This window comes from Corapipo altera, unplaced genomic scaffold (assembly GCF_003945725.1).
Source record: "Corapipo altera isolate COAL_440 unplaced genomic scaffold, ASM394572v1 22b, whole genome shotgun sequence".
In the NCBI taxonomy this organism is placed as follows: domain Eukaryota; kingdom Metazoa; phylum Chordata; class Aves; order Passeriformes; family Pipridae; genus Corapipo; species Corapipo altera.
In genome coordinates, this window is record NW_020884876.1 from 19,383,800 (window position 1) to 19,406,277 (window position 22,478).

General features: G+C 38.3%; 2 protein-coding genes across 2 annotated transcripts in view; one reads left to right on the forward strand and one right to left on the reverse strand.

The window, feature by feature from the left end:
- The window catches only part of ARFIP1 (ADP ribosylation factor interacting protein 1), a 34,674-nt gene extending 15,633 nt beyond the window's left edge, over nucleotides 1-19,041 (reverse strand). Inside the window, exons 1-3 of the mRNA XM_027635767.1 lie at nucleotides 18,928-19,041; nucleotides 14,810-14,889; nucleotides 8,112-8,213 (exon numbers count right to left, since the gene is read on the reverse strand). Of these exons, the coding sequence (XP_027491568.1) occupies nucleotides 8,112-8,213; nucleotides 14,810-14,887 (180 nt within the window). The 5' untranslated portion in view covers nucleotides 14,888-14,889; nucleotides 18,928-19,041. The remainder of the gene's footprint in view (nucleotides 1-8,111; nucleotides 8,214-14,809; nucleotides 14,890-18,927) is intronic.
- Nucleotides 19,042-19,183: 142 nt separating this feature from the next.
- Nucleotides 19,184-21,907, forward strand: TIGD4 (tigger transposable element derived 4). Its single transcript, XM_027635911.1, has one exon. It carries the CDS (start codon nucleotides 19,317-19,319, stop codon nucleotides 20,847-20,849), a length of 1,533 nt encoding a protein of 510 aa, XP_027491712.1. The 5' UTR covers nucleotides 19,184-19,316; the 3' UTR covers nucleotides 20,850-21,907.
- Nucleotides 21,908-22,478: the final 571 nt, after the last annotated feature.

The following is a 22,478-nucleotide window of genomic DNA, read 5'->3' on the forward strand; positions in this document are numbered from 1 at the left end:
ACTAGAATGCCATCTCTTAGAGCAGCAGTTACCAAAAACGTGGCCTGAAACATCATGTTATATGGCCTGAAGCTGGTCCAAGTAAGCATATCAGTTTAATAAAGCTTCCAGTTAAAAACTGGACTGACAGGGGTGCAGAATGATCTAAGACTATCAAGCAGACAACATCTTAAAAACCTAAAATGTGGAAGCAATTATCATAATGTTAAAGATAAAAAAAAAAAATCACTCTAAGCAAGAAATAGCTTTAAAAATCGTACTATCCTTATTTTTTATAAATAGCACATGAAATCTTTATAATATTTGACACGGGAGAAACATCTGGAAAGGCATCCCTTCAACAGCTTCCTTTTGAGCCTACATCACAAGTGCTCACAGCATAAAGCTGCCATTTACTTCTGTTTGCTTTTGAAACTCATTGATTTAAAATTGCTTAAGATCACCTTGTTTAACTTTGGAGAACTAGATTAACCACTACAACCAACTTTCAAGCAACTGAAACCCAAAACAGGCCTATAAATCCATACACCATGAACTATGGATCCATACACCACAGTTCAGATGCCATCCCACTGCCCATTTTTGCTGTCTTGCCCAGCTCTACAAATAGCTCCCGCAAAGGTTTCCTGGACTATATTTCCAGCCTTCTGACTGAGGTTTAAGCCTCTGGTGTTGGAATTATATTTAGTGCTTTAAAATAAGTTCAGGTTTTAAAGCAATTTAAAACCATTAATTCATAAAAGTAAGAAGTGTCTGAAAAACTACTGTGGAAGTGAAAGGAAAACAGTAAAATACAGTTACAAATATAAAACATGAAGAAATTGGAAAACTGTCAGTGTCTGGAGTCAGGTACTTTTTTGCATCCCCTCTGCTTCCATACAGAGGGAATGCACTTTTTTTTCCCAAAAAACGTGGAAAAAGTATAGAGGAGCACTAGTGAAATTTGCACAGAAAAGCTACACATAGCTTTAAGGTGTAGTAACTGTTTATGATATATGCAATGCTTCTAATTACAAAGAAAACACAACCTTTAAAATCCAATTCATGTTTGACCTATTACTGTAGTTGCTTGATCCACAAACCAGAAGCGGGATAGTGCATAGGAATGGTACTGCCTAGAGGATCAGATTGTCAATAAGTGGCTTTGGATCACAGGATCACATCCCCACAGATTTAGTTATGTGTCTTTAGTTTAGGACAAACTCCTGGGAAGAGGAAAAAAAGGAAGAGCTACAAACATATGAATTCCAGCAAGACAGAAATCTTGCTAACATCAAAAACCCAGGATGTTACTGCAAACAGGGTAACCAATTCCTACAGTCATATTTTTACTTACATGAACTGGCTAATAATAAAGTATGCCTTATTTGTGTATCTAAGGCATTATACAAAAACAAAACAAAAAAGCCTCAAGCACTAAACAAAGAAACCATCCAGCATGAACAACAAATAGTAGTCATATGCAGAACCTGATCTCACAAATTAAGCACATTGCAACATTGGATACATACTGTTTTCAGCCTTCACAACTGACTTAACACTGGTGCTTCCATTTAAGTACTTGCAGTTGGTGGTACGATGGAAAGCCTTTGCTTCAACTTAGTTTAGCTAATGCACAGAGTCCATTTAACTCAAAATGTAGCAAGTCACCAGACACTGAAAAATTAGAGAGACTTGAAAAAGGATAACTAGATTGCAGAGAAGATGCACTGATTTAACAAAAAGGACATGGCATGAATTATTTTTTTCCTCAAGGCACCTTGGCGCCTTGTAGTTTTCAGAAATATCTAAACCTGTAGCCAAACAAATGTAGACAGCTAACCTGCTTAAGCATGTTTGCAATAGGAATCTAAGCAATCATCTGTATTTAATGTTAAAATGCAGAACATCTGCTTTGTAAAGATAAAAGTTTAGACATAAACTTAAGCAATTGTACTACTCTGTACATTCAATGTAATTCTAATTTGAAGCTAAACAGAGGCTGGACCAACTGTAGTACTAAATAAATCAGAATATTACAACATCTTTCTCTTCAATAAAAACTTGGTATTTGGATTATGAAAATTATTAAGATCTCCAACTGTGTATATATGTGTATATATATATATATATATACCAGGGTGTTTTACATAAATATATGCATATGTGTATGTACACACACACATATTTGTTCCAAGAGATCTAATTTTTTTCACTGCCAAAAAGGCAAAGTTCAGTCTAAAGAACTGCATTCAAACCTCTTTTTAAACACTTATTAACGAGTTCAAATATATCCTGATGAAGAACGCTGTCCTTGCATAAGAATTTAAAAGAAAGAGCTACCATAGCATACATGACCAGAACTGTCATCAAAGTCAGAGACTATCAAAACAATACCTAAGTTATTGTTCAGTGGATACACAGTGCTGCATGGAAACTTCGATTTTTGACATGTCATTCTTACAACTGATTGTGCTTGCCTTTTTTTATTTTACAGAAGTGTAGATAAACAAAAAAGCTAGCAAAAAACCCTGTAATCATACTGATCCAGCAATTTATCCCTTCAAAAATTTACAAAGAAGGATAACTTAGGGAGGACAGATTCCCCTACTACAGTAAGGTGATTATATTTTGACAACATACAGCTCTTTTAGCTAAGTGTAAGATTTCTCCCTTTCTTTGTAAAAGGTAAGTCCAAGTCTTTAGAATTGATCAAAATTTGTTGATACATTGCAAAACCACAAATCTGTTAACGGATCACTATTACCAAAAACCAAAGAGAAAGACGCTTCTTTTGTAATTTTCAATTCTATGACATTGTTTATGCAATTATCTTCTAGAAAAAGTATTTCAGTATTGTAACTTCACTGAGACACAGAGCTAGAGGTATAAAAAAAAACACAGCTCAGAAGTTTCCCAAGGAGTTAAATGCTGGACTACCTATCCCACTCTCAGCCATTTAGCATGCTTAAGGCTCAAAGAAGCAAAGCATGAAATATAGGGACGCAGAACAGCTGCACTAACTTAATTAGGTCTGCTCAAGACAGTCCAAATCTACATGGTACAGAACATTTAAGCCACTTCAACCATTTGTTAAAATCCCATTTTAATTACTTCAAATCACCATATTAAACTAAACATATTTTAGTTCAGGTTAGCCTTATTTACACAACTCTAACAGGGATATTATCAGTCTGTTATACAGATCATCTAGAGGTACCAGTATGCATTTTTGACATAGCAGTCCTGTTGAGACAGTAGACACAGCAAAGAAGTCACTCAGAATGCATGTTCATGAAGGAATGTTGGCTGAATTACAAGACTATTTTCAAAACAATACTTCCCATCCATGCTATCCATATTAATCTAAAATGAAGAAGGGGAAGACCAGAACTGTGTTTTCCCCAACAGTAGAAACCAACCTAGCCAAAATTGCTTACTTTGAAGAAACTTACTTAACTAAGCAGCAACTAAGAGGTATCACTGCATTAATTTCTTAGTTATGCCAGTCCATTATTAATGCATGACTAAGCATTATCTTCTCCTTAGTACCAGCAGTAGGTTTAACAGATATGGTTTTACTTGCCTTTACTACCTTGTTTTTAAAACCCCACATCACTAGCTCGTTCAATAAATATATGTGGAGCAACTAAACTGGGACCAATCATATGCTTGTTTATTTTTTCAACTCAGGTCACTATAGGCAATTTGATTCAGAATTTTTTTAATTATGGATGACTCCAGTTGCCTTCAGGAAAAATTTGCAACACATCTTATTGTAAAGTTCACAGTTTCAAAGTCCAGTGATACAGAAAGTTGTGTAGATACACATAACATCTATGCAATAAGACAGATGGGCTCTGAACTTTAACCTCTTATCCAAAGTCATGTACAAGTACAGTTCCTTGTACATATTCAACATTTTCTTCTTCTCTTCGCCCTATTACATCACTCAGTTCCTATTTTCCATTAAGCCACTAGATCCTCCAATCAGTCTAAATTCAAGCATAAATAAATGTATTCTCCAATACATTGCTCTTCACTTACAAGACCCCTTCTACCATATCCCTTTTGATTCACCTAACATAACATTGCAATCCAGTTTTAAATTAGTTTCCCTTCTACTCTCATCATTAACATGCATATTTTTGGTTTTTCAGACTGTACGAAGACCACTTGACTTTTTTGTTTTATTTCCTGAAAACAGTTTTCTAGAACTGACACACAGAAATGAATTTTAAATCATCCTACATTAATTGAACTATAATTACCCAAAGTAAAAATCCGACTATGTCAGTGAACCTAGTAAAACCTAAGAGATGAACTCAGATGCTGCAGGCAGAATGTGAGTGACAAGGCTGGCATCTTTTTTTCAGAAGGCAAAAGACAAAAAAGAACTGACCTTATCTATTTGTGCAGTCTGGCAATAAAATTACAGAACAAGATACTGAACACAGGCATCCAGATTCATCAGATTCCAGAGCTTATTTCATAATTCTAATAAGATAAATTGAAGACACAATACAGTTGATTTATCTTTTGCAGCCTGAAGTTTATTACTGGTATTATATACATGTTTAACAATGATTTTGTTCCCATAGGAGTACAGTAAGATCCAAGAAAAAGAGTCTATCCTGAAATTAAAAGGAAACAATTGAAACAACCAATTCAGAGACTCAAACTGATATGAATGTTATACAGATTTTGTACAATAACTTAAATGTCACAAATCGCTCAAAGCTGCTTGAGTATCTTTACAGGTAGACCAAACAGTTTTCTGAAAAATTAAATTTAATCCCATGCAGCTTTCACACTGTATGGCATGTTATTGAATATAGAAATAGAAAATAGAAATAATATACTTCCTCACTCCTTCCTACAGTTCTCAGCTCTCAATCCCCACAGTGACATTAAAACACCACTGTGCTAATCACATAATTATAACAGCATGGTAGGAAAACTAGAAGTCAGGGATAAGTGAAACAAAAACGTGAATTATATAAACCAGCAATACTCAAATATTTGCAAACCGTTCTATACACCAAGTTCTTAAAGCTTAAGTGAGTTCCAACAGAGCTTAGAGAGTTGGAAAGCACTGGGTCAAGCTTTTTCTTAATGAAAGAACATTAGATATTTGATCCAATGATGACTGAAGCTACAGCTTTTTTTAGTTAAAGAGTTTCCATCCATCATACAGGCAGGACAAAACTTGTTGGAATTCCACGGGCATGTTTTATTATAGAATTAGAATATAGCAGCATATTTCCGAATGAGATTTTACAGGTAGGAAAACATTTATTTCAGTTACCTTGTATGTATGCTTTATACCAAGAAAATGCATCAATTTGTGCTAATCACATTCCCACAAGACTGGAACTAACATGCTTCCTTCTGAAATGACATTATGACCATCTATGCTGTCTGATGTTCTGCAAAACTAAAGGAGGAGTTTTTTCTTCAAAGGAAGAGCAACACTGCACTGTCTTGCAAAATTAAATACTTCTCACGCTTGAGAAGTATTGCTGAAAAATAAATGTGCATTTTCAAGCCTGAGTGGCCTGAGGTCAGATGGAAGTGCTAAATAGAACACAAGTCTAGAGGAAAGTGTAGTGTTGTCATTAAAGAAATCTAAGAAAAAGGTTGTACAACTACCTCTTTACTCAGTCTATCAAAAACATACAATCTAAGCTGCTCAACTCTTTATTGCAAAATAGCTCTAGAAGACCAAAAAATACAGAATAAATGGTATTTTATTGTTTACATCTGAATTGTAAAACACCTAGATGAACATGCACCTGATTATAAAAATAAAAAAGCAGGAAGCCAAAATAACCTTGTTCTCCAGCTCCTAAAGAAGGTGCAATCAAAATCAGTATACTGGAATTTGAGTGCTCTAAACTCTACTGTGGTCACATACTCTTACCAAGCACTGTGATAACAATTCAAATTAAAGTAGTCATGGTTTCCTGCCCCTTTCTTAAGCAACCTCATAAAAATCAGTACTTGGCTTGTCATTTCTGTAAGTTGATAGGAAAAATGATCCCTGAAAACTCAGCAGAGAAATTTTGTGGTGCAATGCATATATTGCTTTAAGTTAAAAAAAAAATTATCTGGCAAGGAAAAAAAGAGAAAGCACAGCATTAAGCATTAGAAATAACAAACATGAATCAAGATGAATAGAAGACTAAATACTAGAGTTCAAGACTACCAGATTAGTAAACAGACCTAGATGTTAATTCCAAGAAGTTTGTTTTCTTTGTTTTGTTTATAAGAAGCCCTGTTTATCACATATTCTGAGTTTAGGTCACACATGCGGGTGTTAACTTGTATAAGACAGTTCAAAAAAATAATTGAAGTGCACTTCTTTATTGATCTCAGAATAAGCACTGAGAAATAATTACAGCAACAAGTTCAACTATGTTTGCATAGTGTAAGTTTTCTGCAATTTGACCAAATATTTGACCCACTTTTGTGGAAGTAGAAGTTTCAAAATATAGTTGACTTCAAGCCAGTAAAATCATTAGCATGCCAGCAAAAACCTACTCCAAGTTTTATATATATATATATATATATATATATATGGTCGTAGACAGAAACTACCTTAAAATTTCACCTTTACATTTTGACTGAACAAGAGTGCAGGTTCCACTTGCTGTACATAAGTATTGCACGCACTACACTGAAGAAGCAACCATAATGTAGGGAAAAGGTAACTTCAACAGCAGTCAAGTCACAGCAGCAGCAGCTTAAAAATAGTAAATCTGTTTCTCTACTTCGGGGTGAACCCAAATTCATTACTACTTCAAGATACATTTCCTAATGTTGTCCACTTAGGCATATGTACATCTTTACAGAAATGTAGTTTTAACTTTATTTCATTAGATACTGTCCTAATTTTTACATTATGTTACTGATAGAGCTTAGTTGAATGACAAATCTTAAGAAACATAACCCTTCCCTCACTGCAGTGTTATTCATAAAAAAAATTCCCCATGCATCAAAAGCAGAAAAAATGCCCAGTAACAAGTGCAGTATTTTTAATATGAATGCATTTCCATCTCATGAAGTTTTACACTTTTTTTTACAGCCATGCTCACTATACAGCTACCCTACAATCATAATCAAATGGTCTCAGATCTTGTTTTCACAATATATTGTATTTTTTTTTATTTCTTAAAATACACATTTATACACATTTAAATAGCATATTTATAATTAAAATTATACATGTTTAAAACCATAATTTTAGTAAATATATTTAAATGCCATTTTTCTGTCTTATGAATAAAATTCCTGGATTAAAAATCAGCACCCTCAAGGTTCAGAATCAATAATTAGAAATGCATACACTTGATTGCATATTAGAGAGTACCCAGTACTTTACACCATTTAGCATTCAGGAAAAAAAAATCATTACTAATATATCTTGCACTGCAATGTGCAGTATGTGCTTTGGTTTTTTTTAATCAACTTCAACAATAATTTATCATCTTTGAAGGACTTTTTTACATTAAAGTAAAAATAGAAGACAAAATTAGGCAAATTCTTATTGTACCAATATTTGGCATGTATATGTAATTTGGTTTTGAACTTGTAAAGGTTCTCCCCTCTAATCAGCATTTTAGTAGGACAGAATAAAATGTTGAAGTTCTGCAAAGTATTCATTTTAAAAATAATCCTGCAGTGCAAGTCAGTATGGGACTTTTAAAACTCAGATATTTCCTTAAAATCTAAGACTCAGCAGATATCAAATAAACGTGGACAATTAACTAGTCTTCGTATTTCCAAATGAAAATCAAAGTAAAAAGAAAAGAAACCCAACCCCAAATTCCATAAGCTGTACCATGGCGCTCTCTGCTGGATGTCTGAACACAAGGGAAACTGATCCATACGACTCAAGGTTAGGGGAAGGAATCAAAATTTGCCACAGTTAACATGTCTTTTATACAAAAAAGATTATTACAATGTGTGATGACACTATGCTATGTCAACTTTAACAATGATCTATGAGCTTCAAAGGAGTTTTTCCATTAAACCTGCAGAAAACCTCAAGTGAAGTCTGCTATGCCCTGCATTGTAACTTCAGCATTTCTGATAATGACACTTTGGCAGACAGCAAAGAAAATTCTTACCCTGTTAAAGCTGTGCTCGTGAGAATCTTCCAGCTGTCCATTGCTAGTCACAGGAATTTCTGCTGCTGAATTTTTGGGAGACTCCTGAGCCATTGCACTTTCCTATAGTATAAGAAGAAACAGGTGGTTTGTCTTAAATTTCCAATGAGTAATCCCTATGAAAACAGTTGACTTTATTTCAAACTCCTATTGGAAATATTCTGATATACTCAGTCTGCATACATTTGTTTAATCACATCCCCAAATCACAGTTATACATTAGCACAGCTCAGTCAGAAGTAATTTAAAGATCTAAGAGAAAAAAACCACTAAAATTTAGCCCATTGATATTGGGGGAGTAAGACACAAATGAGACGTGGGGCCAGACAAATGTTTTCCATGCACACTTGAGCCTCAGTTTCTGTGTCTCAAACTATAAAAAAGGTGAGCTTAGCTAAAAAAATTGTACTAGTTATAAACAGCAATAAATACTAGAGAAGTGCAATGAGTTCATGTGTTACAAGAAAAGCTATGATTCCAAACCTTAAAATAGTTTAAGTTGCTTCTTATTTAGCCATAACATAGTGCCACCTTCTGACTAAAGTGTTGGTATGCAACTCTTATGCAGTCAACAGCAGCACACCTGAAGTGAAATTCAGAAGCACCTAAAGAACTCAAAAGCACCAATGGAATTCAAGAATCAAAGTTACTTTCAAATGCAGTTGTATCATGAACAGTAGCAGCAGCTGTGAAACTACAGATTTCAAAAATGACCGAAGGTATAACCTAGAAGAGACATTCCCAGGAGAACCACACATCATTTACAAGCACCTGAAGAGAGAATGGCACCCTAACACTCTCCAAAATGAAGAGAAACTGAAAATTTCATCCCTTTCAAAAAGCTACTCCTACCTCTGCAAGGCAGCTTCATTAGTCATCTGAAGTGTAAACAGTAGAAAAATCAACCCACAACTAAGGCAGTGTTTGTTCAGTTACTTACAAAAAAGTTGTCTGAAGTCTTCAAACCAGCCCATGCACTTTGTGCAAGACTGGCAAGACAAGGTATACCATCAACAGGTACTTGAGAATAGGTACCTTTCTTCCCTTAAAGCTCGTAAATCATCAAACCAAACTAGTTCTTTTCAGTCTAAGGGTCAGGAAGAGAACCAGTCTGAGACAAGGCTGAAGTACCAGCAGCTTCTCCAACCACAAATGAAGCTTTACAGGATAACAATGTAACACAAAGATTTTACTGGTACTTACTGAGGATCGCCTGCATCATTCTAATTTGGCAACGTCTTCCGTCATATCCCATTGCTAATATTTCCTCCATTTTCATGTATCAACACTTCATTTACATTAGTGAGATTGATTTCCTCAGTAAGTTTTGAGGCCTCTCAGCTTTTTTCTAACTATGCACTGTCTGTGGGCTCCAATAAACGTGCTTCTCCAACTCCAGATAGCTTTCAAAGCTTTGCTACTATAGCTTCTTCCAAAAAATGTAAATTACTGAGACTTCACCTCAGCTGGTCTTTTGAAGCAGAGGTCACAACTCGAACTTCCTTTGGTATCTACGACAAAATCTGAACGTGTAATAAGTTTCTTCAGTTGGCAGCATAAAAACGTCCACCAAGTTCTGAATGAACACTGCCTTTTACCCATGCAGAGAAGAGAAAGAACAAAGAGAGTACCTTGGGAAACAGCCCTAAAAACAAAGGGGACCAGGAAGGATGGACGCACTTCAAAAAAGAAATCTTGAAGGTGCAGGAGCAGGCCAGCCCTATGTGCTGAAAGGTGAGTCAGTGGGGAAGATCGGCCTGCCTGAACAGGGAGATTTTACAGGAAATTAGGGGAAAAAAGAGAGTCTATTGCCTTTGGAAAAAAGGGCAGGCAACTCATGTAGTGTTTAAGAGTGTAGTTAGGTCATGTAAAAAGAAAATTTGAGAGGTAAAAGCACAGTTTGAACTTAATCTGGCCACTTCGGTTAAGGACAACAAAAAGTGGTTTTCTAAATACATCAGTAGCAAAAGGAGGGGCAAGAAAAACCTCCATTCTTTGTTGGACACGGAGGGGAACGTAGTTGCAAAGATGAGGATAAGGCTGAGGTACTGAACATGTTCTTTGCCTCAGTTTTCAACAAGACGACAGGTTGTCCTCAGGACAACTGGCTTCCTGGGCTGCTAGACAGCGACCGGGAGCCGAATACCCCCTGTAATCCAGGAGGAAGAAGTTAGTGAACTGTTGAGCCACCTGGACTCTCACAAGTCTATGGGATCAGATGGGATCCATCCTAGGGTGATGAAGAACTGGTGGAAGAGCCAAGCTGCTCTCTATCATTTATCACCTATCCTGGCTCACCAGGGAGGTCCCAGATGACTGGAAGGTGGTTAATGTGACACCCATCCACAAGAAGGGCCAGAAGGAAGACCTGGGAAACTACAGGCCTGTCAGCCTGACCTTGGTGCCTGGCAAGGTTATGGAACAGATCATCCTAAGTGTGATCACACAGCACCTACAGGACAGACAGGAGATCAGACCCAGCCAGCACAGGTTTAGGAAGTGCAGGTCCTGCCTGACCAACCTGATCTCCTTTTATGATCAGGTGACCCACCTGCTGGGTGAAGGAAAGGCTGGGGATGTAGTCTACCTGGACTTCAGCAAAGCCTTCGACACAGTCTCCCACAGCACACTCCTGGAAAAGCTGGCAGTCCAGGTATACTCTGTGCTGAGTTAAGAATTGGCTGGAGGGCCGGGCCCAGAGAGTGGTGGTGAATGGTGCTGCATCCAGTTGGCAGTCGGTCACTAATGGTGTCCCCCAGGGATCAGTGTTGGACCAGTCCTGTTTAAGATCTTTACTGATGATCTGGGTGAGGGGATTGAGTCCACCATCAGCAAATCTGCAGATGACACCAAATTGGGGGAGAGTGTCAATCTGCTGGAGGGTAGGAGGGCTCTGCAGAGGGACCTGGACAGGCTGGATAAATGGTCTGAATCCAGTGGTATGATGTTTAACAAGACCAAGCGCCGGGTCCTGCACTTTGGCCACAACAACCCCAGGCAGCACTACAGGCTGGGCACAGAGCGGCTGGAGAGAGCCAGGCAGAAAGGAACCTGGGGGTTTCAATGAACAGAAAGCTGAACATGAGCCAGCAGTGTGCCCAGGTGGCCAAGAAGGCCAATGGCATCCTGGCCTGTATCAGGAACAGTGTGGCCAGCAGGACCAGGGAAGTGATTCTGCCCCTGTACTCAGCACTGGTGAGGCCGCACCTGGAGTACTGTGTTTGTGCTGGGTCCTTCAGTTTAGGAAGGATATTGAGGGGCTGGAGAGTGTCCAAAGAAGGGCAACGAGGCTGGGACGGGACTCAAACACAAGTCCTATGAGGAGAGGCTTACGGAGCTGGGGTTGTTCAGCCTGGAGAAAAGGAGGCTCAGGGGGGACTCTCTACAACTACCTGAAAGGAGGTTGGAACAGGGTGGGCATTGGTCTCTTCTCCCAGGCAACCAAAAGAAGGACAAGAGGGCACAGTCTTAAACTGTGCCAGGGGAGGTTTAGGTCAGACATTAGAAAGAAATTCTTTACAGAGAGAGCGATCAGATATTGAAATGGGCTACCCAGGGACATGGTAGAGTCTCCAGAAGAGACCGGATGTGGCACTTAGTGCCATGGTCTAGTTGACAGGGTTGTGTTGGGTCATGGGTTGGACTCGATGATCTCAGAGGTCTTTTCCAACCCGGCTGATTCTGTGGTTCTGTGACAAGCCACTCTAAGAACCCTGCATATCAACTACAAGCTGTCTAAGTACACCCAAAAAATACCACCTGAGATGATACATTTCCCCCCTTTGAGGATAAATACTCTCTACAACTAACTTAGCAGAACTGAATTGAATGCTACCCTTTCAAAAATAGTGCTTTATGAAACCTTTCCCTAGAATAAGAAGCTAAACATTTAGGCACAGCTTGTAAAAAAAAAATTCTAAATACAGAGAGAAGAATTTTCAAATCATTTAAGAAAAAGTGTGCTATAAACTCAAGGAAATGGTGACTTCATAACACACTAACTTATCCTATCAATCCCTCTCATTTAAGATCCAGCAAATATCTTCTTTCAGCACTGGCAAGGAATACCTCCTATGCCATATATTCACATTGGCCTAGCATACCATATTCTCCACACAGCCCAGTCTTCACCCACAACTGAAGCACAGAACTTTTTTTTTTAAGTCATTCTTAATACAACTGAATAAACTCAAACCTTGTAGCCTTTAAGTAAATGAAGATACTGAAGCACACCAAAAGGTCTATGCTTACTTTATAAGTACTTCTAAAATACCAATTTGTTTAATTTCATAAAATATAGAATATCTCAAGTTGGAAAGGATCTATAAGGATCATCAAGTCCAACTCCCTGCTCTTCACAGGGAATTGCTACCCAACACCATCAGATCAAATGTTCCAGTTATGTATCATATTAGATTTTGATTTAGGAAATCTGCCCAATAGATCAAGCTTCTTAAGCTTGCTCTAAATCTCACATCTGCTTAAGCTCTAAGACTGCTAGGAACTACACTTCTACTTGACATGGTCAAGTGTAGTATTGTTCAAAATGCTTGGCCTGTCACAGCTACCTGCACAATATGGAAACATTGGCATAGGCTAACACAGATACTTTTGGTCTTCTTTCTGCAAATTATCAGAGAACACAGTGCAAAGAGGAACTCCTGTACTGTCAGAGAATACGTTTTGTTTGGGAGGGATCACAAACAAAACCACACCTCTAAATTTAACTAAAGGCAAAACAAATACTTGGCTTCCGTGCTTTTCATCAAGAGTCTCAAATCACCTTGCAAATATTGACATTGATACATTTTCATACATTTATTCAAAGATATACACACTCAGGCATATGCACATCTCTAGCAAATATATATATTAAAAAATTAAATTCATCAGCTTCTCTGGACAACTTTTGAAATCTGCTAAACCTAGAAGCAATTCACCTATTTTTTTAGGCATTCCTACTTGAGTCAAACTATGTATGTAGTTCAGAAAAAGCAAAAAATTACTTGCTAACTTCAGTTTCATGCTATGTTTGAACTGTAACATAATTTTCCTTTGCTGAAAGGAGGACATTTCACCACTTTACTTTTCCAGTCCCTACTGTGAGCCACACAGTGTCCCACCTTTGAACCACTCACCTGACTGCAGTCACCACACACAACTCACTAACCTGGCAACGGACCTTTTCACCAGGTTAATTTCCAGTGTCAGTGAGTTGAATCAGTTTGCAGTGAGGTAAGACAAGTACCAAAGACGTGAAACGAGCAGCTGAAAAGGGGAAGTGGGATAAGCTGCTAATTTGACTCAGACATAACAAGAAACCACTGCCTGCATTTTAGTCAACAGTTTAAGCTAACACTGTTGTCAAAAAAAAGTCCTTGCCCTTTTCCCCAATTCTTCCTCCTGTCAGCTTTCACCATTCCTTCACCTCTTCCCTGAGCCAGAGCAATGTATTTGTACAGCAAACAAGATTCCAGAAACACTGCAGGTTAAAAGAAGGTGACCTGTGCTCAAAAAGAGGATGGATAATTTTTCCACTCACATCAGTTCCCCAAAACAGTTCATCACACGGGTCCTACACTTGCACCTATGAAACTGAGGGGGTAATAATGCAATAAGAATATACTGAGAATGAAGGACTGCTCTTGGCCACAGCATCAGCTTACTTTAGCAGTGCAATACCTCAAAATACTTACTCAGCTGTAGGCTACCAAAAACAAGCAGTCATTTCTCTTTACCTCTGCATGTGTGTTCCTGTAACCTCACACAATAATGGTGAGCTTATTGATCTGAGAGAAAACTAAAGCATCAAACCATAACAGTACTTCTGTTGAAACAGTGAGTATGATTGCTGAATCAAGTGCCCCTTTGGCAAGTGTAACCCACAGCTGGCTTAAACTAAGCATACAAAGAAACTGAATCCTCAGAAGAAAAATTATCATATGTAGAAACAGACTAAAGTAAATCTTAATAAGTTCCTAAATTTGTATTGATGTATTAAGCATGAATGACACAAGCATTACAGAAAAACATGACGCTTCAGATGTTCTTTTTATTTAGAAAAAAATAGAATCATCCTTCAGTAACAATCAGTATTTTCTTTGCACATATCTGTTTAAAAATATCAGATTTGGAGATATGCTAAATAGCTGTGGAATCACTACACTATTTTTCTAAAAGTTTAAAAACAATTAACAAGCATTGAAACTCTAATAGTGATAAAATCAGCATTAATCTTTCCATTTTTACTCTAGAACAGTCACAAAAATGTTTATTTTTCTGAAACAGCCTCCCAAACACATTCTGATCAGCTAAATAATATTAGGAACCTTAGGAATTTGTTCATAATTTCAAAATGTCACAGACTTCTCCATAAAGAAAGAAGAAACTGTCTCTGCTCCCAAGAAAAAAAAAGATTCACTACTTCAGCATTAGATAGAATACCTTGTTGTAGTGAGATTACACAAAGATTGTTGCCTTTCAAATACCAAGCCTTTTCCCTGCAGTACTTACACGTCAGAATCCATGCCTAAATCTAGATGCTGTGCGTGAGCTCATAGCCCCATACTAACACCACTGTGCTATGTAGAATTTTTGGTAGTCTGAAACTGTTGTTAGGATTGGTTGATTTTACACTAATATAACTATCACCCAATCACCTCAGAGCCAGACTGGACCTCTTCTGCAGCAGGGTGAGACTCATCAAGTGCTGTGGATTCGCTGCTGTGTTCTGACATACCTGAAAACCAAATAGGTTTGGCATGCATTAATTGACGTGAAAGGAGTTGGGTGCCACACCTCACAGAAACTGAGGCAGGCTTTCAGAAAACACTTCTTTTACAAGTTCTGCTAAAGCAAAGTGAAACCTCCTCCCTTTGATGCCCTCAGCTCTCCACAAATCTAACAGAGACTAGGAATACAATCTACTATAAGTTTCCACTGCCAAAGCAACCTTCCCCCACAGACGACTAAGCTTGCAACATAAAACCTAGGAAGTCAAACAAGGTTCTTCAGCTGATGTATAGTGTCACCTGCAACAATACACCGACTACCATTGCAAAGATCACTACTTTGTTTACATGAAACTTATCCAAATATTGCAAGTTTATATTGATGTTAAGCCTCTGAAACCTACTAAGCTGCTCAGTCTGTTAAGCCTACTAGAAAGAGAATCCCTTTCATTTTAGTCTCAAAAAGATCTCAGCTACAGAGGCAAAGAGAGGCAATGACACTGAGCACATGCACAAGAAATCAGCTCTTTGAGTGTAGTGATCATGGAAGATTAATTACATACCTAATATAGCTTAAATAAGAAAAGTATCTAAATTCAATTTCAAATAGCTGGTACCTACAATTCATCTAGCTGTTTGAGAGGAGCAGACAACCAATCATTAAAAATTAAACAGTCTGTCAGTATTGAGTATAATCACACATGACTTCAGTTCATTATGTATTGCACCATTTTATACATGTTCAGACAAATACTAGATTAAGAAAAATTATAAAGAGATCACTATTTGTATTTATATTGTATTTCAAATGCCTAAGCTATAAAAAATTCTAATTAAAGCAAATAATTAATAAGGTAAGCAGCTCACATGACCAAAGCCTGAGAAACTGAATCACCTAAATCATCCAGATCATATTACATTGAGTAACCTTTACTTTGAAAAGTCAAACATAAAATAAGACACTTTCTCCAGAAAAACAATTCATTCAGAGATATCACTGAAGTTGGATTTTTCTACTATCAATACAAAATTCCTTTCGAAGTATAACATCTTCACATATCTTTCTTAATTTTTCAAATTTCTTTTGAATATGAAAGACCATATGGCAGAGGTGCTGTTTTCCCACAGTCCTGTCCAAACTATGCTTGTGGTTGAAAACCACCTCTGTGCTTAACAGCTTACTTCTGAGTAGCTAAAAAAAGTCCATTGTGGATTAGAAGAATACGTGACATTTCTGCACTCTGCTGGTTAAACAAGAAGCTAAATTCATCTTGTAGTGCAGTCTTTGTTAAGGCAATCTGTTCCTCAGTTTTACCACATTTGTGTTCCAGTAACGCTGTTTAAAACTATTAAGTGCTATAAGCAGTAAAAATAATTTTGACAGACTTAAGAACTTTTAATAACCTAATCTAGGAGCATGAACCATCTCACAAACCCATGGAGAAGACACTGCATAAAGACAATTCATTTTTTAAAATCCAAATTAATTCACTATTTGTGTTAATTCACCAATTTTGTTGTACAATATTCTTTTCCTGTAAGTAGTGCCAACACTTGCCAGCTCTATGATCCAGCTCTGTACGACCACATTGACCACCTTTAAAACATGAGAAGAGGAAAAAATGTAGATTAAAGGTGGCTTTCATAAAAAGTTCAATTGCACATTCTAATTTAACTACAGAATTTCCTGATGACTGCTTGCACAGCAAAAAAAATAGGGACATAAACACTGAATGCTGTATGCAAGGATGAAAACTTTCTACATCTTCACCAAGATTCAGAAGTGAAGACATTTATGTGAAATTGTGGCAATGATGGCATCTACATACATTTATCATTTATATTTAAGGTTCCATTACAGAAATGCCTACAGACTTTTGCATCTCCATAGTTCTTGCAGGTGCCAAAGTGCTGTTCTTTATCAGAGGTTCCTGATCCTCAGTACAGTATGAATTCTGCATTATCTAGTTGTTGGGGCTTTTTTCCCACTAAAGCAGCCCCAACTTTGGAACATGTTAGGTGACTGACCGGTGCACTAGAACATTTACTACTATCAGTTGCAATTACAACAACTCAGAGATGTTCTACTTGGGAAAAATATGCTTCATCCATATCCTGACATGAATTTAAGCCTGAAACCCTGTCTGTATCACTCCTGCCCTTCTGGATCTTCATTTTTCCCCCACTAGACCAGTTCTGCAAATCCACACAAATACTGCACCAGAGTAGAAGAGAGGACATAGACTAAAATCAAGCCCCCCATGGCGAAGCTACCTTAATGCATATTAGATTACAGCTTCGGCCATTTTAAGTTTTGCTCACCGTAAATAAAACCACACAATTTCTAACTCCTGGGGATTTATATATCACTTCTTCATCTGGCAAAGTAAAAAGCATAGCAAAGCAAAAACTTATAAACAACATAGTAAGCTTACTCTAGGATGAAGACTTCAGAGACATTTAACCAATTATAATTAGTGGTTAGAAGAGCACACTTATGAACCTTTAATAAAAAAGGCAAATTCATATTTGCTTATTCATGCAAATATGAATTAAATGTCATCAAGAATAAATTAGTTTGGAATAAGGAGTTTATTCTTCACATAGTTACATCACTTAGGTAAATAACTTCTGGTTTCAGAAATGAGAACCATGGGATTTTCAAGAACCAAATCTCCTTTTCTAAGCAGGATGCACTGGCTCCTTTGCTTGTTTTTTTAATTAACTGCCAATAAGGCAAAAGCAAGATAGCTTCTGTCCAAATTAAGTTACTACACACTTTTATTGTTGTCTTATTACTCCAATGCATAGATAAGCAATACAAGTTTTTGTAACACTGGAGAAAATCCACGTGCTAGTGAAAAAATAATGATTTTACACATATTTTCTTAATTTTGATTTCTAACTAAGAATACTTTCACTAATTCTTGTCAAGATAAAGATCAACTGCTTTTTTAAAAAGACTGTAAAGAACTGCATTAAACAGTTTCTGCTGCAATCTCACCATAGTTTCCTCTTAATGCTCTTGAATTCCCTGGCTGCTCCACTTACAAGATCTAATTATGACTGAGAGTTAGAAGACATGATGGAGATAAAGACCGGACAATAAGGCTGCTACTAACTTCCATAACCTCACAATGAGTCAACCTGCCCCTGAACACTTTAATGCTCTGCTCGTCTCCAGATTAGGTAAGCCACGGGCTCCCATTATGATTTCAACTTCTACCAAAACAGAAAGAAACAGTGAATCAAGATACTGCCTCAGCTTCCTAATGTTTCCAATCTGTTCTTCTGTGTTACTTAATCTTTATACTTTAACTGTGTGTGTGTGTACACACATATACACATAAACATATATATGATTCAGACATTTTTGGAGCTGCACTGATCAAGTAACGTCCTTTTCCAGCCCTGCAAAAGAACCCTTCTGTTATCTTTTCTAGAGAGTCAACACTTACAGCCACTGACTGCAAAGTGATAACTCCTTGCTACTGGTGCCACTAAGCATAAAAAAAGCACACATTAGACACTGAAACTACATTCTGAACTGGATGTTCAGGATGATCCCCCTTAGAGCCCTTCATACGAGATGAAAGGCTATGAGGTGGTGCCAGTTAAAAATGACATATTAGAGATTTACTATAAGAAACACTGGAAGAACTGCGTCTAGTTTGTAAACAAACACCACACACAACACCTGCTTGTCACACAACACCACAGCGTTCCCAAGCTTGAAGAGCAGCAAGCAAAAGACAAATTGGCACACTTAAAACAGTAATTGCCAGGGTGTGGAGTAAGTCTCGGGGGCACGAAATTCACACAGCTTCCCTCTCTCTCTCGCGAACCAAGCTCAGGCTCTGCCCTCCCTGTCCGGGCGCCCAGTGCCCCCCGGAGCGGGGCCGTACGAGTTGAGCAGACCCCCGCCTGCCCTCCCCTCCCGGGGAGCCCCGCGGGATGACACGTCGGACGGGCCGGAGCGGGAGGCGCGGCCCGGCCCGGCCCTCCCCGAACGCGGGGCCCAGCGGCTGCCCCGGCCCGGCCCTCACCTGCGGCGGCGCCGCGGCGGCCCCGGGGGCGTCGTGCTGCGGGGGACGGCAGGGCGGGACGGAGACAGGGAGAGGGGGCGAGAAGCAGCCGGGCAGGGCGGCGCCGGCGGCCCCTCTCCGGCTTTATTTTCTTCCTTCTCCGGTGGCAGCAGGAGCCGGAAGCGCCGTGCCGGAAAGGGGAGGAGGGCGGCGGCCGCTCTGGGCTGCCGTGTCTATGGTCGCGGCCATGGCAACCGGGGGCAGCGCAGCCGGGGAGGCGGCTCCAGGCTCGCCAAGTGCCGTGCCCCTGGGATCGGAGCGCCGGCTGGGAAAGCCAGCCGGGAAAGCCGGCCGGCAGTGCGGGAGGGCGCGTGCCCGCGTGTGGATGTGGATGAGCGGACCTCGGTGCCATGGCAGAGGCGCTGCCCGAACACACAGTGAGGAGGAAAAAAAGCATATCTATCGAGGAGAAAATCGACATCATAAGCGCCGTAGAGAGTGGCAAGAAAAAGGCGGACATTGCAGCCAAGTATGGCATAAAGAAGAACTCCCTGTCTTCGATTATGAAGAATAAGGACAAAGTTTTGGAAGCCTTTGAAACTTTGCGGTTTGATCCCAAAAGGAAAAGGCTGAGGACCGCTTTTTATGCCGACCTGGAGGAGGCACTGATGAAGTGGTACAGGATCGCGCAGTGCTTGAAGGTGCCGGTGAACGGTCCCATGCTGCGCCTCAAGGCGAATGATTTTGCCCAGAAGCTCGGACACAATGATTTTAGGTGCAGCAATGGCTGGCTCGATCGTTTCAAGTCGAGATATGGTTTAGTTTTCAGAGCTCAGCCTGTAGAAGCAGCTGCAACTACTACAGCAGATGCTCCAACCCTTTGGTACCAGAATGTGCTTCCTTATTATTTAAATGATTATCAGCCAAAAAATGTGTTTCATATACAGGAGACTGGATTGTTGTATCAGATGTTACCACATAATACATTTGCATTTAAAGGGGAAACTTGTTCTGTAGGTAAACTAAGCAAAGAGAGAATAACTGTAGTGGTGGGTACAAATATGGATGGCTCCGAGAAACTTCCACTGCTTGTTATAGGAAAAAACAAAAGTCCACAGTCTTTCAAAGATGTGAAATCGCTTCCTGTGGATTATGAAGCAAATGACAGGGCATGGATGACTCCAGAAGTGTTTGAACAGTGGATGCATAAACTCGATGGCAGATTTCAAGCACAGCAGCGCCGAGTTGTTATTCTTGCTGATTCTGTCCCAGCTCACACAGAGGTAAAGAACCTGAAGTCTGTCAAGTTAGTGTTCTTTCCTTCAGACTCCTCTTCATGTATAGCTGTGAAACAAGGGGTTATCAGAAGTCTGAAGGTTAAGTACAGGCACTGTCTTATCAAGAGATTTGTTGATTGTGTAGAAGGTAATAAAGAGTTTATGCTGACCCTTCTTGATGCAATTGAGATGTTGTACCTGTGCTGGAGGGAAGTAACACCACAGACTATTGTAAAAAGTTATAATGGAGCAGAATTCAAATTAGAAACTGAGACAAATGGTAACAACAAAGAGATTGAAAGTGATCTTGATTTGATTGCTCACGCACAAGCAGCTGGAGTGGAGTTTCCAGAAGGCTTATCTTTGGAGGAATATGCAGCTCTAGATGATGACTTGGTAACTTATGAAGTGCACATCAATAATGGAATGATGTGTGCCAAAGAAAGTGTGTCAGATAAAGCTGGGACATTTTTCGGTGATGAAGATGAGGATGAGAATGAAGGTGATCAATTTCACGGAGCTGAACAGGTTTTGCCATCAAAAAATGAGGCTTTGAGTGCTTTAGATACCCTTCGGAAGTTTCTCAGAAGTCAAGACACGGATGATTATCTTTATGATTCCCTAGTTGACTTGGAGAATTTTATTCAACATGTAACAAGTAAATAAATATTTTAGCAAAGTGGGAAAGCATGTAATTAGAAAAAAAATGAGATTATGTAAGTAAACAAAGGCAGTTTAATAACAAGGATTGCTGAAATGTTCTCTGGTGTGTTTTGCTCAGGTGACTAGATATACATAACAAAAGAAATTTGAAATTATGAAAAAGGGCTGAAACTGAAATTTTACACAAAATTAGGAACAAATGACACAAATTTGGAGTGAGCTGAATCCTGAAACTTATAACTGTAGTAAGTATAGTGGAGGAAAAAGAAGTTTGGTGCACTCAGGATAAACTCATGACCATGGAATTCTTTCTTCAGGAAGAGATTAGCACTTCTACGCATTAATAATTCCACTGGTGTCTTTGGTTTTTTGATGGTGCAGTAGTAAATATTTATCAGCTCAGTGCTTTCGATACATAAACAAGAAATTGGATAACATGGAAAATACATGCCTAAATTCTGAGAAATAAGGGTTTTTTAAAATAAACATTTTTGTCCTTAGTCAGGAATTCATTTATTCTTGCAGCAAGTGATGAACAGTGGAAAGTTACCACAGCTTTGGATGTGTTGTTTTGTTTTGTTTTTTCTTAAAACTGCTCACATGTGGATACACACGAATGGCATAATGATTTATCCAAGAGTCAAAAGACAAACAAAGCTTTACTTGGGCTGTGAAGAGGTCAAAAAGGAAGGTCATTCTCTCCCTTTTCGGTACATGGATTTGATGTAGGTCTTCCTCTGCAACTCCATGTATTTCTACAGTAAATACAGAAAAAAGAATCAGTTTTTGCAACATCTGCACTAAAACCCTCACTGAAATCTTGTTTTATTTACAATACTTGAAGACTTTGCTGTAGGATTCAATGCACTAATGTGATTTGTCATTTTAAGTCCCATTAACAAGAGTGCTGTTTGCACAAGTGCAGTATGAAATTGAGTAAATTATTGTACATTTACATGTCTTCGAGTATGTGTTTCAAGCAATGTAATCATAGCAGAGCCAAAAACCAGAGTCTATATGAAATGCACTGCTTGTGGCTTTTTTCAAAACCTATTTTAAATCTTTTCTGTATCTATCAGTTAAAATTTTTTTTAGAAATTAGATATCATTGTTCTAATTTAGAGGAAGAATAAAATATTTTATGGAAGCCCTTTAGGAAGCCTGTATAATAAAGATCATATGATGGTGCCTATATTTAAACCATGGAAAAAAATTCTCATGCTTATTTGATTCTTCACTTTTCAATAAATAGTTTGGCTAAAGCTTTGTTTACCCTTTTTTCTGGTGTAGGACATTTTATCAGTTTGTGAAAGCATTTGAGAAAATTGTTTGAAGACAGTGAAAATACCAGGGTGGTATATGGCTAAACTGTATGAATGTTTTACTAGAACCTCTACCAAAAAACTGTATGAATGTTTTACTAGAACCTCTACCAAAAAACCCACGCAAACTTCTGGGGTTTTTTTCGTGAAATATCTGATGTGATTTCCTTCCAAAGGATATTCTGATTAAATAGAAAATTTCCGTTGAAATCCCAGTAAGTAAAGTCCTACATGGAGATTTATAGATTCCATGAAAGATCCCTCTGAATTAACTCTCTTAACTATTTATTATTTTATTCTCTTCAAATAC

Bases quoted from the DNA above. Each gene is read 5' to 3' on its own strand.
- TIGD4 (XM_027635911.1), top strand. From the start codon at position 19,317: ATGGCAGAGGCGCTGCCCGAACACACAGTGAGGAGGAAAAAAAGCATA.